Source organism: Oncorhynchus keta, chromosome 26 (assembly GCF_023373465.1).
Source record: "Oncorhynchus keta strain PuntledgeMale-10-30-2019 chromosome 26, Oket_V2, whole genome shotgun sequence".
NCBI classification, from domain to species: domain Eukaryota; kingdom Metazoa; phylum Chordata; class Actinopteri; order Salmoniformes; family Salmonidae; genus Oncorhynchus; species Oncorhynchus keta.
Window position 1 is genome coordinate 34,675,913 of NC_068446.1, and position 18,662 is coordinate 34,694,574.

At 45.2% G+C, this 18,662-nt stretch overlaps 1 protein-coding gene across 4 annotated transcripts; it reads right to left on the reverse strand.

Moving 5' to 3' along the window:
* Nucleotides 1–120: 120 nt before the first annotated feature.
* On the reverse strand, nt 121–18,640 carry aass (aminoadipate-semialdehyde synthase). 4 transcript variants are annotated; one of them, XM_035737785.2, is made up of 24 exons: nt 18,500–18,640; nt 17,239–17,472; nt 16,690–16,866; nt 16,080–16,164; nt 15,596–15,663; nt 15,369–15,515; nt 15,133–15,211; nt 14,886–15,013; nt 14,255–14,403; nt 13,882–14,004; nt 13,331–13,442; nt 12,807–12,866; nt 12,336–12,403; nt 9,956–10,077; nt 9,580–9,709; nt 9,372–9,482; nt 8,955–9,063; nt 8,524–8,664; nt 8,235–8,402; nt 8,002–8,097; nt 7,797–7,912; nt 1,932–2,020; nt 1,536–1,712; nt 121–1,375 (listed from the first exon to the last, which is right to left on the reverse strand). In XM_035737785.2, the coding sequence occupies exons 2-24, from the start codon at nt 17,455–17,457 to the stop codon at nt 1,257–1,259; spliced, it is 2,793 nt and encodes a 930-aa protein (XP_035593678.1). In that variant the 5' UTR covers nt 17,458–17,472; nt 18,500–18,640; the 3' UTR covers nt 121–1,256. The 4 variants fall into 4 exon arrangements, with proteins under 4 accessions (XP_035593678.1, XP_035593679.1, XP_035593677.1 ...); XM_035737786.2 differs by having other exon boundaries at nt 17,239–17,469; nt 18,500–18,617; XM_035737784.2 differs by lacking the exon at nt 18,500–18,640 and adding an exon at nt 18,218–18,400 and having other exon boundaries at nt 17,239–17,469.
* Between the last annotated feature and the right edge of the window lie 22 nt (nt 18,641–18,662).

The following is an 18,662-nucleotide window of genomic DNA, read 5'->3' on the forward strand; positions in this document are numbered from 1 at the left end:
TCTGTATCAATAGAATGATAGATTATATTGGTCAATATAATCTATTTGCTTAAATAGGCATTGATAACAAATAGGCATCTCAATCTTACATTTCAACTATGTAATTACGCAGAAACAATATGTTGCAGCACTGGAGACCATTTATATCCAATCCAGAAAATAAATACACTTGGATATTTTACTCAACAAATAGTGTTTGGGATCTTTAAATAGGATTCAACAAATCTTTTTTTGTTCTTAAAATATATCTGCACACTACTTAGAATGAATTGTACACAAATACAGTAGATTGATTAAAAACTATTGCCCGAAAATGAGACATGGTAGGTATGAGCTATGGTTGATCGGTGATGCAGGTCACAGAGTAAAAAAGTAAAACAGTTGTTTTTTAAATTCAGAGGCTCTTGGTGAGTGACTACAACTACTTGTTCTTTTGAGCATGCTGTCCAGGCTACGGTATTATATTAGTGCTGTTCACTCGCAAACTTATTCACAGGTCTTTTTTTGAGCAGGTACTGTACACGTTCACTCCTGATATTTCTAGCATCTTGATTGTCTGAGTGTCATCTACAATGAGCAGGTAACCAAATCAATATGTAAAGATCAGCAGAACTGTGCAGAAGCTGATCAACATCAGGAACAGCATAGGTTACGGTCAAGGACAGACGACGCGCTTTAGCTTAGAAGGTCTGTGCAGATTATAGGATCGTTATGTTATAACGACACTCAGGGACTTGTGGTTCTCCAGGTAAAGAATGGTGCGGCCTTAATTAAAAAGAAGCAAAGTGCTTGGAAACTGTTCACATACAACCTAATGGTTCTATTTGACACAAAGTAGATTGCTTGTTTCAAAAGCATCCAGAATTCAGGGTGCATCTCAATAGCCACATCTTTCTTCCCCTCATATCCTGTCCTCCTGAGGATTTCTACCATATTGCCTTCCCCCACCCTGCCTTCTCAGATCAGCACAGATGAAGGACAGGAGACAAACAAAGAAAGTAACTTGAGACTATTGAGATGCATCCCGTTTCTCTGTGGCCTGGTACCCAGCCACTGATTGGCTGTATATCACATGGTGTTGCGTTACGACTAAAATAGCTTCCCTTCTTCATCGCCTTCCCTTTATCTGCACTGTTCTGAAAGAATTGAAATGAAGAATAAAAAATGTGGGGTCTTTTTTGGGGATCAGTGCAGATGGAGGAGGAAGCCAGGAAAGGAAACGAACACTATTGGGACACTGTCGAACTCATGAGTTACTACTCTTGGATGGTGCTTTTCGAGGTGAACTTGAGGCCCTCCTCCTGCAGTCTCTTCAGTGCCGGTCCATAGATGTCCTTAGTCATTGGCACCACCAGTCCCTTCGTACGGATTTCTCCTGCAGATTGAAAGTCAGTTCAAACTTACATGTTAGGGTTGTACATTTATCTTTAGCAAAATGACAGGTTCTCTGGTGGTGGAATAAGAGTGTCATACTCAGTAAAGCCTAATCAACAACTCGGGCAAGACACATTCAATAAGAAAAATACACTACTGACCGTCCAGCACCATGCGAGCAGCGATGGCTGCAGGGTAACCCACGGTCTTGGCCATGGCAGAGTAGCCGTTGGGGTCTCCGTAGACCACCAGGCTGATGTGCTTGGTCTCCAGCTCGCCTGTAGAGTGACGCAGGCCCACGTCGTTCCTCATGATAATCATGTCCCGCTCGCCTTCATCTGAAGGAGAGGATAAAGGACACAGTAATAGAAAGTAGAGAGAAATAATTACTATGGCTGTGTTTACACAGACAGCCCAATTGTAATATTTTTTACACTAATTTTGACCAATCACATCAGATATTTCTCAGAGATGATGTGATTGGTCAAGAGACCAACTGGAGAAAAAAAATCTAAATTGGGTAAAGAAGAAGGTAGTAGTGACATTTCTTCTCTTACCAAAGGAGAGCCTGGCCTCTAAGTGCTTAGCCAGTGACGCCAGCACAGTCTCTGCATGGGGAACAGCCTCCTTACTCAGCATCCCAAACCTGAACACACACACACACACACACACACACACACACACACACACACTTAAGAACTATATGGCAAAGATATGAGTACAAAGTCCATGCAACTAACCCATCAGGCTATACCAATATGCTTATTGAATCCTATATCTACCTGAAGTATATAGGGAGGTAAGGGATGTGTAGTATCTAGGGGACTAGAGGCTGATAAGTATCAAGGGGGTAAGGGATGTGTAGTATCTAGGGGGTAAGGGATGTGTAGTATCTAGGGGACTAGAGGCTGATAAGTATCTAGGGGGTAAGGGATGTGTAGTATCTAGGGGGTAAGGGATGTGTAGTATCTAGGGGACTAGAGGCTGATAAGTATCTAGGGAGGTAAGGGATGTGTAGTATCTAGGGAGGTAAGGGATGTGTAGTACCTAGGGGACTAGAGGCTGATAAGTATCTAGGGAGGTAAGGGATGTGTAGTATCTAGGGGGGTAACGGATGTGTAGTACCTAGGGGACTAGAGGCTGATAAGTATCTAGGGAGGTAAGGGATGTGTAGTATCTAGGGAGGTAAGGGATGTGTAGTATATAGGGGACTAGAGGCTGATAAGTATCTAGGGGGATAACGGATGTGTAGTACCTAGGGGGGGAGGGGGGGTAAGGGATGTGTAGTATCTAGGGGGGGTAAGGGATGTGTAGTATCTAGGGGACTAGGGGCTGATAAGTATCTAGGGGGGTAAGGGATGTGTAGTACCTAGGGAGGGGGTAAGGGATGTGTAGTATCTAGGGGACTAGGGGCTGATAAGTATCTAGGGGAGGTAAGGGATGTGTAGTATCTAGGGGACGAGGGGCTGATAAGTATCTAGGGGGGTAAGGGATGTGTAGTATCTAGAGGACTAGGGGCTGATAAGTATCTAGGGGGGTAAGGGGTGTGTAGTATCTAGGGGACGATAAGTATCTTGGGGGGTAAAGGATGTGTAGTATCTAGGGGACGATAAGTATCGAGGGGAGTAAGGGATGTGTAGTATCTAGGGGACGAGGGGCTGATAAGTATCTAGGGTGGTAAGAGATGTGTAGTACCTAGGGGACTAGGGGCTGATAAGTATCTAGGGGGTAAGGGTGTGTAGTATCTAGGGGACGATAAGTATCTTGGGGGTAAAGGATGTGTAGTATCTAGGGACGATAAGTATCGAGGGGAGTAAGGGATGTGTAGTATCTAGGGACGAGGGCTGATAAGTATCTAGGGGGTAAGGGATGTGTAGTATCTAGGGAAGTAGGGGCTGATAAGTATCTAGGGTGGTAAGAGATGTGTAGTACCTAGGGACTAGGGGCTGATAAGTATCTAAGGGAGGTAAGGGATGTGTAGTATCTAGGGGCTGATAAGTATCTAGGGGGTAAGGGATGTGTAGTATCTAGGGAAGTAGGGGCTGATAAGTATCTAGGGTGGTAAGAGATGTGTAGTATCTAGGGAAGTAGGGGCTGATAAGTATCATGGGTGGTAAGAGATGTGTGTAGTATCTAGGGAAGTAGGGGCTGATAAGTATCATGGGTGGTAAGAGATGTGTAGTATCTAGGGGACTAGGGGCTGATAAGTATCTAAGGGGGGTAAGGGATGTGTAGTATCTAGGGGAGTAGGGGCTGATAAGTATCTAGGGGGGGTAAGGGATGTGTAGTATCTAGGGGACTAGGGGCTGATAAGCATCTAGGGGGTAAGGGATGTGTAGTATCTAGGGGACTAGGGGCTGATAAGCATCTAGGGGGGGTAAGGGATGTGTAGTATCTAGGGGACTAGGGGCTGATAAGCATCTAGGGGGTAAGGGATGTGTAGTATCTAGGGGACTAGGGGCTGATAAGCATCTAGGGGGTAAGGGATGTGTAGTATCTAGGGGACTAGGGGCTGATAAGCATCTAGGGGGTAAGGGATGTGTAGTACCTAGGGGACTAGGGGCTGATAAGTATCTAAGGGAGGTAAAGGATGTGTAGTATCTAGGGGACGATAAGTATCGAGGGGAGTAAGGGATGTGTAGTATCTAGGGGACGAGGGGCTGATAAGTATCTAGGGTGGTAAGAGATGTGTAGTACCTAGGGGACTAGGGGCTGATAAGTATCTAAGGGAGGTAAGGGATGTGTAGTATCTAGGGAAGTAGGGGCTGATAAGTATCTAGGGTGGTAAGAGATGTGTAGTATCTAGGGGACTAGGGGCTGATAAGCATCTAGGGGGGGTAAGGGATGTGTAGTATCTAGAGGACTAGGGGCTGATAAGCATCTAGGGGGGTAGGGATGTGTAGTGCCTAGGGGACTAGGGGCTGATAAGCATCTAGGGGGGTAGGGATGTGTAGTATCTAGGGGACTAGGGGCTGATAAGCATCTAGGGGGTAAGGGATGTGTAGTATCTAGGGGACTAGGGGCTGATAAGCATCTAGGGGGGGAAGGGATGTGTAGTATCTAGGGGACTAGGGGCTGATAAGCATCTAGGGGGGTAGGGATGTGTAGTGCCTAGGGGAAGTTTACATACACTAAGTTGACTGTGCCTTTAAAACAGCTTGGAAAATGTCATGGCTTTCTTTGGAAGCTTCTGATAAGCTAATTGACATAATTTCAGTCAATTGGAGGTGTACCTGTGGATGTATTTCAAGGCCTACCTTGGGAGCAATTTCCAAAACGCCTGAAGGTACCACGTTCATTTGTACAAACAATAGTACGCAAGTATAAAATACCATGAGACCACGCAGATGTCATACCGCTCAGGAAGGAGACGCGTTCTGTCTCCTTGAGATGAATGTACTTTGGTGCGAAAAGTGCAAATCAAAGGACCTTGTGAATATGCTGGAGGAAACAGGTACAAAAGTATCTATATCCACATTTTAATGAGTCCTATATCAACATAACCTGAAAGGCCACTCAGCAAGGAAGAAGCCACTGCTCCAACACCACCATAAAAAAAAGCCAGACTACGGTTTGCAACTGCACATGGGGACAAAGATAGTACTTTTTGGAGAAATTTCCTCTGGTCTGATGAAACAAAAACAGAGCTGTTTGGCCATAATGACCATTGTTTTGTTTGGAGGAAAAAGGGGGAGGCTTGCAAGCCGAAGAACACCATCCCAACCGTGAAGCACGGGGGTGGCAGCATCATGTCGGGGTGCTTTGCTGCAGGAGAGACTGGTGCACTTCACAAAATAGATGGCATCATGAGGCAGGAAAATTATGTGGATATATAATAATAATAATAATATATGCCATTTAGCAGACGCTTTTATCCAAAGCGACTTACAGTCATGTGTGCATACATTCTACGTATGGGTGGTCCCGGGAATCGAACCCACTATCCTGGCGTTACAAGCGCCATGCTCTACCAACTGAGCTACAGAAGGACCATACATATTGAAGCAACATCTCAAGACAGTCAGGAAGTTAAAGCTTGGGTCACAAATGGATCTTCTAAATGGACAATGACCCAAAGCATATTTCCAAAGTTGTGGCAAAATGGCTTAAGGACAACATTATCAAGGTAAATGGCTTAAGGACAACATTATCAAGGTATTGGAGTGGCCATCGCAACATCCTGACCTCAATCCTACAGAAAATATGTGGGCAGAACTGATAAAGCGTGTGTGAGCAAGGAGGCCTACAAACCTGACTCAGTTACATCAGCTGTGAATCGGAATGGCCCAAAATTCATTCCGGTGGGGGGCTGAGCTGATATACACACCCTTTAGACAAACATTGGCAGTAGAATGGCTGCCATTACAAACATGAAGAATGCTCACTGACTTTCAACGTGTCCCCATCCAACAAGTCAGTTCGTCAAATTTCTGCCCTGCTCAACTGTAAGCGCTATTATTGTGAAGTGGAAACATCTAGGAGCAACAACGGCTCAGCCGCGAAGTGGTAGGCCACACAAGCTCACAGAACGGGATCGGCGAGTGCTCAAGCGCATAGCTCGCAAAAATCGTCTGCAACACTTACTTCAGAGTTCAAAATTGCCTCTGGAAGCAACGTCAGCACAAGAACTGTTCGTCGGGAGCTTCATGAAATGGATTTCCATGTCCGAGCAGCCGCACAAGCCTAAAGATCACCATGCGCACAAGCCTAAAGATCACCATACGCACAAGCCTAAAGATCACCATACGCACAAGCCTAAAGATCACCATGCGTACTGCCAGGTGTTGGCTGGAGTGGTGTAAAGCTCACCGCCATTGGACCCTGGAACAGTGGAAACGCGTTCTCTGGAGTGATGAATCACACATCACCAACTGGCAGTCCGACTGACGAATCTGAGTTTGGCGAATGCTAGGAGAACGCTACATGCCCCAATGCATAGTGCCAACTATAAAGTTTGGTGTAGGAGGAATAATGGTCTGGGGCTGTTTTTCATGGTTTGGGCTAGGCCCTTTAGTTCCAATTGAAGGGGAAACTTAATGCTACAGCATACAATGACATTTTAGACAATTCTGTGTTTCCAACTGTGTGGTAACAGTTTGGGAAGGCCCTTTCCTGTTACAGCATGACAATGTCCTGTGCACAAAGCGAGGTCCATACAGAAATGGTTTGTCGAGATCGGTGTGTAAGACCTTTACTGGCCTGTACAGAGCGCTGACCTCAACCCCATCGAACACCTTTGGGATGAATTGTAATGCTGACTGTGAGCCAGGCCTAATATCCCAAAATCAGTGCTCGACCTCACTAATGCTCTTGTGGCTGAATTTAATCAAGTCTCCGCAGCAATGTTCCAACATCTAGTGGAAAGCCTTCCCAGAAGAGAGGAGGCTGTTATAGCAGCAAAGGGGGGACCAACTCCATATTAATGACCATGATTTTGGAATGAGATGTTCACATACTTACACTACATGACCAAAAGTATCTAGGGGGGGGTAGGGGATGTGTAGTACCTAAGGGATGTGTAGTACACCTAGGGGGGTAGGGGGTTTGTAGTACACCTAGGGGGGGGTGGGGGATGTATAGTACACCTAGGGGAGGTGGGGGATGTATAGTACACCTAGGGGAGGTGGGGGATGTATAGTACACCTAGGGGGTGGGGGATGTGTAGTACACCTAGGGGAGGTGGGGGGTGTGTAGTACACCTAGGGGGTAGGGGATGTGTAGTACACCTAGGGGGGGGGGATGTGTAGGGGATGTGTAGTACACCTAGGGGGGATAGGGGATGTGTAGTACAGGGGTGGGGGATGTGTAGTACCTAGGGGGGGGGGGGGATGTGTAGTACACCTAGGGGGGTAGGGGATGTGTAGTACACCTAGGGGGGTAGGGGATGTGTAGTACACCACCTAGGGGGTAGGGGATGTGTAGTACACCTAGGGGGTGGGGGAGGGGATGTGTAGTACACCTAGGGGGGTAGGGGATGTGTAGTACACCTAGGGGGGTAGGGGATGTGTAGTACACCTAGGGGGGGGGGGATGTGTAGTACACCTAGGGGGGTGTGTAGTACACCTAGGGGGTGTAGGGGATGTGTAGTACACCTAGGGGGGTAGGGGATGTGTAGTATACCTAGGGGGGTAGGGGATGTATAGTATAATATAATATATGCCATTTAGCTGGGGGTAGGGGATGTGTAGTATCTTTGTATATAATAATATAATATATGCCATTTAGCTGACGCTTTTATCCAAAGCGACTTACAGTCATGTTTGCATACATTCTACGTATGGGTGGTCCCGGGAATCGAACCCACTACCCTGGCGTTACAAGCGCCATGCTCTACCAACTGAGCCACAGAAGGACCAGGATGTGTGATGATATGGATGTCATGCATATACAGTGTATGGCTATGGTTAGGACAAGGGCCTCACCATTTGAGTGTTTCCATTTTGAAGGGGTCTTGGCCGATGCGGTCGTAAACAGCTCCCTCGAAGGCCTTGTCAGAGGTGGAGGGGTGCAGGCCAATCTGGTTACACAGAAGCTCTTTCTGTTGTACAGGGAAAAGACAGAATATGGGTAAAGAACCGCCCAAGAGGCATGAGCTGGTAATAAAGTTGTTATAAGCAGGATTCTTACCCAGGAGACAGGAGCGGAGGTGTGCTTCAGCATGGGGCAGGGGTCAGTGTTGATCAGACCCAGCCTCACAAAGCCACTCATGGCCTGGGAGAAACCCTGGTGGACAAGACACGCAATTTACTGACCACTGAATCAGACAGGAGGAAAGAATAGCAGTGTTGCAATGTTGTTAGCAGCACCATGCTCCAACCAATTAGAACCACATTGTTGTAGAGGTCAGTGGCAGTACCTACCTTGAAGCGGAGTGTTCCTCTGATGAGTGTGTGGGCTGACTCGATGCCGTACTGCTCTGAGTATTTGGTGCTGTCGCGGTTGGGGAAGCCCTCCAGGTTGAAGCCGGGTAGGAAGTCCATGGGAGCCGTGGATTCCATCAGAGTGCCGCCCGCTGGGATGCTCACCACCTGGGAACAGAGGATGAAGTTACCCCAGAACACTGATCTAAGGTCAGCGTTGCGTCACTCGCCCTTATGGTTCAGGTTAAGTTTTGGGGGAGGATATGCTGATGCTAGATGGCCACTGTACCTCGTTGTCCTTGAGGAAGATGGCAGGGCTGATGGTATTGAGGAGGACTCCATATGGACTCCAGCTGAATTTGTAGCGCAGAGGATTGTCTGAGCATTCTGGTGCAGGGAGTCCACCACAGAATGAACTGTATGACTCAATCTAAGGAGATACACGTAAATGGCTTTACAACATAATTTACACATAGACATCTACCCAATGTTGTCAACACGGTCATATTTACATCAAACAATGTACAAATCAAAGACACTGTTTCAATCTGTTGGGCCCGCAATCAATAATGCTGCCAAGGAAACTGACAAGATGCCAGTCATCTCTTCGACATACGCTCAATCAAGCATTATGTACAGCCCCACAATCACCCAAACACTTCCTCTCAAAATCACTCAAACGTTTAGCTTCTGTCACAATCTTCCTCACGTTTCACTTACAGTGCAGCCGTCCGCCTTGGCTTGGTCGATGCACTCCATAGCCAGCATGTGGTCGATGCCAGGGTCCAGGCCCATCTCATTCACTATGGTGATGCCAGCTTCCTCAGCACTGGAGGGAAACACACACAAAAAACCCATTCAGCCACACCGGCCCCACATGGAGCCAATACACTTGACTACTAGCTTATCCGGGCTAATACCATGCCAAGTAATTAGGTCAAGTGTCTTGGTGCCTGACTGCCTGCCTGTAGTTTACATTATGTCAACTGTGTATCAAATAGCCCACGGTTAGCATCAAGACAAGATAAAAACACATTTTACCATTAAATCTCCACTTCTACATAGATATGTTTTCCCCTAACCCCACCCCTCGCGCTCATACTTTAAAACCCAGAGGAATCTCCTCTTCTCCCCTACCTCTGTTGGAGGTCCTTCATTGCTGGACTCAGGTAGCTGGCTGTCACCATGTTTACCTTCTTGTTGATGCAGTGTTTGGCGATCACAGGATGATACCCGTACGGCAGCATACTGAGGGCATAAACAGCACAGTACATGTGACAATGACACACTCACCGCACATTCACCTCAGGTGTGTGTGTGTGTGTGTGTGTGTGTGTGTGTGTACCTAATGACTAGGTCATGGTCTTTGACCAGGGACTCCAGATGGCCCTCCTGACTGGTGACATCCAGCATGACAGGGATCGTGTTGGGGTATTTTCCTGCCAGCTCCTCTGCCTGGGTCAACAAAACTGATGCTAAAACACAAGAAGACATGGACAACAGCTGTGAGATAGATGGGAGGGGTGAAAGACGAGTGAAATTTAAAGCTGAATTCGTTTTTTTTAAAAATAATAACGGGCCAGGGGCACCCCTTACATTTAATTAAGTAATTGGAGATGTACACACAATAGATTGCATCCAATTAAAAATTTAAATAATGAATTCATCATCAGCTGGGTATTTGTGAATATTGTGGGAAAATTTCCTTTTCAGAGGCTTACCAACAGTGATTTGAGTCCCTGGGTCCCGGGTGAGATACTCAATGACAGGGCCCGACACGTAACCTGAACCCAGTAGTAGCACTCGCTTCATTCCACTCCTCTTCATGATCTTGGCTTGCTCACTGAGGGGATGTGGGGTTATACAGTGTGAGCACAGAATAAAGTCGTCACAGACGGAGTTTATTTCTCACACACACAATGATTAGCTGAAGCAATCTTTCTCAGAGTTAGAACCAGTGATCTGCTTACCAAGCAGAGATGGATGTGGGTGGGCAATAAAATTAATTTAACATAAATCATCCAGTTTTAATTGCATCCCTGTAAGAAATTACTACTTAACAACCAATGGGGGGGTGACAAAATATTACAAGAGGGAGTTCCCCCAATCACATCACACACTAAAAATGAAAGACTAAGATTTTTTTGTAAACCAAGCTGATGCACTGTGGTGAAGTATATTAAAATCAATCAAAACTAAAATGGGATTCAATCAATGAAATGTATTTACATTTTTTTTAAAACAGGGTGATCAGCAAATACTCAGCAAAATGTGATTCAAACACAGACATGAAATTTAAATTAAAAACGGGTGATTCCATTACAGGCCACCCTACAGTCCAAAGGTCACCATGGCAGCCTCTTTTATCAAACAGTGACCTTCAGAATCAGCAGCACTCTCTCCCCAAATACCCCCTCCCTCACAGAATCCAATTGGCAGCCTCAGCCTAATTGGACGTGACACTGTACATGTGCACAAGAGTACGTAGAGCCGGCACGAGGTCCGGCAAGCCATCCACTGACAATGGAGGGGGTGGTCTCTAATTAAAAAAAATAGACGGGGGATTCCCCTCAGGAGCCTATTTGCCTCAAGTGTACATATCTTAAGAGCAATACCCAATCAGAGGGATTCGAAGACTTAAGATCCTGAGACATGGCTTGTCTAGAGAGGTGAATGTGTAAGGTCAACGCATCAACCAAAAACCACTCAAAATGGTATGAAACGGAAGCCTTGCTCTTAGTATCATCATTATGAAGAAGGGATTGCCACCATTTCTAGTTGTACTCTCTCTCCAGGATTGACCCTGCTTGAAGAGGCTTGAGTGTGGTGGCCTTTGAGTGATCATTTTGAACACAAGGTGCTCATCTGGGTCATGGTTCAGTCAGGGTCAAACAGATGAAGGTTAAAGTATGTCAGTGTGAAGATAAACCATGAACAAATTCTCAGACCAGAGCAAACCACCTTTCTCTAGCTACTTGTTAAGACAACCTTGAAAAGGGCACAACACATGAACACAGTAGTCTAAGAAAGCTTCTTTAGGAAAGAGCTACAATGTTTAAGAAAGCAAAGTCTATGTGAAAAGAACAAGGGAGATAAGAGTCCTCTTTTTGCATGCAAGTTTATATTTGATTAGTAAACAAATATTTTGGTTAAAAACATTGAAGTTAATATGATTGATGGTGGACGATTTTCAAATTTCGCAACAGAGGGAACAATGAACGGAAATGGGATGATTTTCTTGTTTGCATGACAAAATGAAGGGACAGGACAGAAGGGGGTGTTATAGAATGAGAAGAGACTTGTCTACCCACGAAAGAGCCCCTCAGTGAGAGAGAGAACTCCTGCACCTCAGTAGAAGTGGCGGCAGCGGCGATGGCACGTTAGCCATGCAAGGTGTTAGGGCGGGGGTAGACTGGCACACACCAGCACACCATGAGAGCACTGTGCAAGGACGGAACAACAAGGTGAGGGTTAGTGGAAACTCCGTCAGACGGCACCTGATAGCCTGTAGCGAAATTCCCTGAGTCTGGGGCAAGATAGAGCTTTCCCTGCTGGGTGGAAGACATTATACCCTAAAGCCTGAGCTTGACAATGAGGGAGGGGAAAAGCTACAAATAGCAGCTATTAAGCACATAATGCATCTATTATGCTGCTCACTAGGTATGCTATGCTAATGCTATGTCGTAGACTACAGTTTGTAGCAGATGTCAAATTTGACACCTACTGAATGTTTTACCTGTCAAGGAATCTTTAGAGATGTCTTTCTTAGATTGGCATCATTACCTCCACGTGACAAGCATATTTACCAAAGCAATTTCAGATTGATTTATTTATTGGAAAACACAAAGCCAACAGCATGAAGCTTACCAAACTAGCATACAATTGTGCAGAAACTGCATTCTCAGATCAGTTATTATATAGATAACATAAATGCTGTTTAACTGTTATAACATTAAAGAAAGCACATTCAAATCTCAAGGGCTTCAACAGTAAAAATCTGTTTTGTTATAACAGTCACACAAAATCATCCTGAAAACACACAAGACATTTAAACAAGAAAGCCATTCTCAAACCACTAGATATATTGACATGCAATCTTACCTTCGTTCACGAAGATCTTCAATGTATTCAAACTTCGGGGTAAGCTTTCCTTGTGACGTTATCACAGCCTTCAATGGAGGAAACATTAACAAAACATTTCAAAGTCCAATGTCTTTCAAAATAAATACAAATGTACAAATATGTCATAATTGACAAACATAAATGTCTGACAAAACAAGTCAGTGTCTATTGCGCTACTACAGCACGTCACATGACGTAGTCCAAAAGTCAAATTAAAAAACATGTATACAGATTGTAAACTCTCCTGAAATCAACATACTTCAGCGTAAAACACACAATGCAGCCAACAACAAGATCTTGGTTAGCTATTATCGCAATGCAAAGAGGAAATCATTTCATAACTAGTTTCCGGTAAAGCTGCATCTAGGTTAAGACCATAGCCTTTTCGTTCATGATGCAAAAATTATTGAGTAAGAGGGATGTGTGTGTGTGTGTGTGTGTGATACTCACATCCCTTACTTGAGGTGAGAAGTCCTCTTCTTCAAGAGGCCTGGTGGCATCGGAGGGCAGCTGAGGAAGACAGAACCGGGAAGTAGTTAATTCTGCAAAGAACAGAATTCCCCATAAGCAGCCATCACTGGCAAGCAGTGGCAGCTACAGTGTGGGGTCGTCACTAGTTACCACAGCCACAAAGTCTGAATTATGGCTAAACCCTGTCTATTTCTACAATTTCTTCTTAAAATTTGATTTTAAACCCAAAACCAACACTAACGTAAACCACACTGCTTACCTTATGCCTTACGCTTAAATTTAGAACAAAAAAAAGTACATTTTTGTTTTCATACATTTTTACAATACAGACCATTTTAATTTTTGTGGCCGTAGTAACTAGCGACAAGTAATCAGTGGCAGCAACGGACAAGCTTAACCTGAGATGCTGTTGTGTGCTTGTATGGCTGCATTCCACACTTAGACAACCCACTCCCAAAACAAACTAACGGAGCAGTGCACCTTACCCCAGCAGCTGGTCTTACCATCTCCCAAATGTAGGGAAAGAGGCGGTCTCCGAAATACTCAGTGGCTTCAATGGGGAGCTGGGCAGGAAGGTTATCAATAGAGCACATGAGGATACCTGTGCCCTCCACGCTGGAAAGACAAAGACACAATCAAAGAAGATCAGATAATATGCAAGGCCTGGTGGGAGTACATTATGTATGGGTGTTTGTACCAATGACTGTATGTGAATGGACAATGCCATCGATCACAGGACATTAATTCCTATGTGAAGACTCAATAGTGCATTGAAGCCAAATTAAGTCTTATGATGGCCTTTCATGGAGACCCAACATGCACTTTGAGCAACTCCAGGAAGGGCTTTTGCAGGCTAGCTCAGTATACACATACACACACGTTCAAGGACATACATCTGGTGTATTAGAAGCAATTATTTGTACCACGATTGTCTTCAAAAATTAAAATTAAAACGAAGATTGCCATTTTCCCCTTCACTATAAATGTACCGCGGTTGGCCTTTAACTTCCATGGCGTCAATGAGAGGGGGCAGTCATTCTCTCCTGGTCTGTACCTGTCATGGTCTATGTGCTGGTCCGCATCGTACATACAAAAGGGCTTATCGATGGAGGTGCACTCAGTCATGAACTCAATAGAGCCGCCCATGTCGGCAGATATGTCACAGATCGCCAGGAGCCTGAGGAAAAAGAAAGACGGGAAGTAATGAGGGAAGATAAGAAAAGAGGTAGAGTCCATATCAGATTTAATCGGCCAGTCGGGTCACGGTGACTGCACTCCACACTCTTTGGTTGAGCTCCCATAGAATGTAAACATTATTGTAGATAAGCATTGACTTTTGACCGCAAACACTGATAGCGGGCTTCTGACTGAGATAGTCCCCGTCCTTATCGCAAATCCAATTACTCAGCTGATTACCTGGAACTTACTTGTGTGGTAGCTCTGGCCATCCCTCCGTAGCGGCGGCGGAGGGCTTGACGTGCGTCAGGAGCCTCTGGGCGTCCAGCCGCCTGAGGAGCCGCGGTGTCTGGGGGTCCCAGTAGATGCCGTTGATCAGGCACGTGGTGTAGGGCGCCACCTGAGGCCAGGAGGACAAAAAGCAGGCAGAGTCATTGTCATTGCAATTGTTTCCACTACTGCCACTGCTACCACTATGGCCGCCGCCTCTATGGCTGTTGCCGCAGCTGCTACCACATCAACCTAAACCAATTCTACCACCACTGACAACTAGTCTTCCACATACCTGCAAAACATATTGACAAGACATTAACAAACCCAGTTCCACAACCTACCATCTACATAATCATATTTGACATCTCAGCTTGTTCAGGGGTGGTCACCCACTGACAGACTATAAGCCAATATAACCTGTGTTTTGCAATAGGAGAACATGCTGGGCCCCCCCATTTCCCCTATGAGTGCTTAGTGAGCCAATCAGCTCAGGCTTCAGACAGAGCAGTGTGGCTGTGTAAAAAGGGCTCGCAGCTCCTGGCTGAGCAGCAGGAACAGGTGAACTTACTGAACTGGTTGCAACAGAGGGAAAGGCAGAGGCAGACTCACGCTGGTTCTAAAGTGCGATGTGTACAGTTCCGGGTGATACTCGTACTCCAGGGGGTCATAAACACCATCGCTCTTCCTCATCAGATGGTGGTGACGACTCAGAACGGTGGCGTACACTCGGGACATGTCTGAAACCAGAGAGACGGAGACAGCAGTGTCACACAGTGAACATTAAACAGAACACATACATTAATATGATATATTTAGAATATGTAAATGCACCCCATCCGAAATGGGGATGTAGTACCTCCAGTTTGAGACACGTCTTTTAGCTCATGAGGCTCCACGTATTCTACAGGAAGCTCATTGATGATATCTTGTGCACCCTACATTATAGGAGAAAGTAGTTGAAGGTATGCATTCCCATGTTGTAGAATTCACTTTTCACCGACCTTCCTAACACCTTTATCTACTTGTATGAACAGGTTGTGTTTGGTGATGGTTTAGTCATAGTTTGTCTTGGGTTACACTAGGTCTACCTACCTTGGAGACATTGCCTGTTCCGGTGAAGACAAAAGTCACTGGGCCGATGGACTTGGGCATGAGGCCCATGGAGATCTCGTACCCACAATCCCTCACTGCCTGGATGGCCTGGCTGACATTCCTGTAGTTATGGGCCATACCGATGTGCTGTGACACAGGAAATGATGGCAGAGGTTCAGTGGAGGAAGCATTGAAATGACATGGACTCCACTGGGTCAAATCCTTACCATAAAAGGAGTGTGGTGTCCCAACGCCAGAAAACGAAGTCCCAAACCATGCAAAATATTGATCATTCCTGTAAGGAAGAATATAGAAAAAGGGAAACAAAGTAGGAACACTGCTTTGATAAGATGTTGGACAAAAGGGAAACAAAGTAGGAACACTGCTTTGATAAGATGTTGGACAAAAGGGCATTTGAAAATAGGGAAACATACGGGAAAAATGTGTAAATTCAGCTAGTGTTAATATTTTATTATTTACAATGGTGCCCTGAGGACAGCAATACAACAATTCAAAATGTAGATTTACCAAGATCAGTACGGACTAGTGGAACCTCAGGAGCTAATCATCTCTGAGAACAGGTTTGGTGTGTAAACAACGCAAAAGCACCAGGCCAAAGAAATGGAGGGGTTCTACACGATCTTTGGAATTAGAAACACATCGGGTGACTGACTGTCACCTGTATTCTTGGGTTGTCGGACAAAAGTATACCTGCAACGCCAGCCCACTGTCCGAATGCCACGATACGGAAGCCATTGGCGTCGACCATCTTCTCATAGTCGATGAGACGCACTTCCTAGAAAGACCAGAGGATGTGAACTAGTACTAGTAACTAGTACTGGGAATTGCCAGGGACCTCACGATACGCATTGCGTTTCAATACTGTGATTTTATTAAGTTGCGATGTTCCAAACATATTGCTACCTATACGTCTACTGCAGAGGGACAAGAGAGCCACGATAAAACAAGTTTTGATCAGTTATGGAAATGTTTTTTTTAAAAGTGTTAAAAACAAATTGGCTCCCTATTTATAAAAGAAGATGGAGAACAAGCTATAAAAAGGAGGTTTTGGTGCAGGTACAGACAACAAGCGCAAACATAATATTGCAATATTTTCAAAACCATAAGATATCGTCAAAAATAATATCCTGATATAAATGCCCCCCCCCATCACTATGAATGGATGAGGCACAGCAGGTGCATCCAAACCATTATGTGAACATGCTTTTTGTTCAGGCTAGGGAACAATACCCATTGACCCAGAACAACTGTCTGACTCTTAGTTTAAGGTCGTACTTGGATAGAGCAACAACGGCCTTACCTTTTTGAGCAGGTCATCCAGTAGACCCATGTTAGCTTCCTGTGCTTTGATGGTGTGAGAGAAGAAGGCGTAGGTCTTTCTGGGATAAAGTTTCTCCTCCGGAGGACTCTTGACGCCAATGATCAACGAGGCCTCGGAAATGTCCTCGGAAATGATGGCCCCCGCTTTCTCATAATACTGAAATGAAACATACAAAAAGGTCCAAATCGTTCAGAAGACCTTTTCCAATGCCAGTTGCCAACACCTAACCAAATTGTTAAATTTGTCATTCAATACACTGTTTTGTTTTATTCAGTTACGTAAAAGTTCATACAGTAGTCCTTTGATAGTCAAATACTTTTATCTTAACCTTAATTTCGAACAATAATATGTTACATGTTGTTTACTAGACATTGGAGAGGTCCTCCTATAGTAACCAGAGACATCACATAAACCTCATTTATAGATCAAATTGTGCAGTTTTTATCCTATTTTTGCTGAACATAAGCCTCCTTTGATCTCCAGCCATTGGATGTGTGTATGTTTTACCCAACAACAGTGTTCACTCACATTCTCGTGGATGGCTCTTCGGTTGGAAGGCTGGACAAGGACCTTGTGGCCAGCATGGACGATCTCTTTAACGTGGCGTGGAGCCAGGGGCGCCCGTCTCTCCCACACGTTTATGTCCTCACGCCGGATGGCCATGACGCTCTTGTGATGCTCATAGCGCCTCTGGCCACAGAGGCAGCTCCTCGTCCCTCGAGCCTGGTGTCTTAGGAGTCGCAACATGGCTATACCCCACTGCTTTAGACAAGAGTGAGAGGGACGAGCCAGTCAACAATTCAGTGATAAATGATCGGACACAAAATTATCAGACAAAGTATGACATTCACTGCATCCAAATAGAGGAGCCCTTCAAACAGAGGCCATGTAAAATGCCTGGTTTAGTCTGCTAGGAGGCAGGTTGCACAACAGCCAGCGGAAACGCATGGTTTAGTTCGGAAAGGCTAGAAGATTTGAACGACAGCCACACACCACACACAATGCCGATTGAATACTCTTGTCACCCATCACATAATTCGTTTGATTTCTGCAAGGCACCTTAACCACATTACATGATTTTTCAAAAGGTTTGATTGATAGATTAGACAATTACAGACAGCCTATAGACAGCCACCTCACCCATGAGGGCTATGAAATTGGCAGACTGCACTTTTTGCGTAAGTAACCTGCAGTAGGCAAGCCCATCAGAAGAGAAACCTAAAGGACACAAAACAATAATCGAGCAAGCCAACACTACCGCCAGACAACGTGGAGAGAGAACGTTAGCTATTACAATTTCAATTGCACGATGGGAGCCAAAACACACTAAAATTATATACAGGGATTTTCTGATGTGTAATGAGCACTAAAACCTTATCATAACGATACATCTATATCGTCAACAGGCCTATCCGCACAGCACTCTCGTAGGCATAATGTCCATGAGCTAAGTAAAAGGCATTGGATACTGTAGTAAAGACAAACTACACATAGCATATTTACTCACCTCGAATACTCGAGGAAAGTGTAAACAAATGGCAAGTAATATCTATCCCACCTTTCTATAACTAGCTAACAGTTACTTTCGCAAACAGATGTCCGATATGCAATGTGGCGGAAGTCTTTCTAGGTGCACAAAAGGTAGCCTACAGTGTCGTTCAGAGGTGACAAGAATATGGCGTGGATGGGATACACAGCACAGTGAATATTGCGATGTAGGCTGTGGCCTGCGGAATTCGTAGATATATATCAATCAGATGAGGTTATAATGACAGTGGCCATGCCTTACCAGTCAGTGTAATGGATGATCTGCGAGGGGAGGGGGTAACTGTTGAATCTCCCCAGATTGCTCCCACCAATCCCATCGCAACGCGAAGGATCGGCCTCTTGTCCTTGTGCTTAACTTCTTCTTCGGTGGGGTTTATCGGCGGTTGGCATCCAATGTTACAGTG

What these genes read in the sequence shown, in the direction of transcription:
- aass (XM_035737785.2), bottom strand. Translation starts at nt 17,457, where the DNA reads ATGTTGCGACTCCTAAGACACCAGGCTCGAGGGACGAGGAGCTGCCTC. An exon ending in TCTCACCTCAAGTAAGGGAT is followed by an intron (nt 12,404 to 12,806) that starts GTGAGTATCACA and finishes CCTCCATTGAAG; the next exon opens with GCTGTGATAACGTCACAAGG. An exon ending in AAAATGGAAACACTCAAATG is followed by an intron (nt 2,021 to 7,796) that starts GTGAGGCCCTTG and finishes GTGTGTGTTCAG; the next exon opens with GTTTGGGATGCTGAGTAAGG.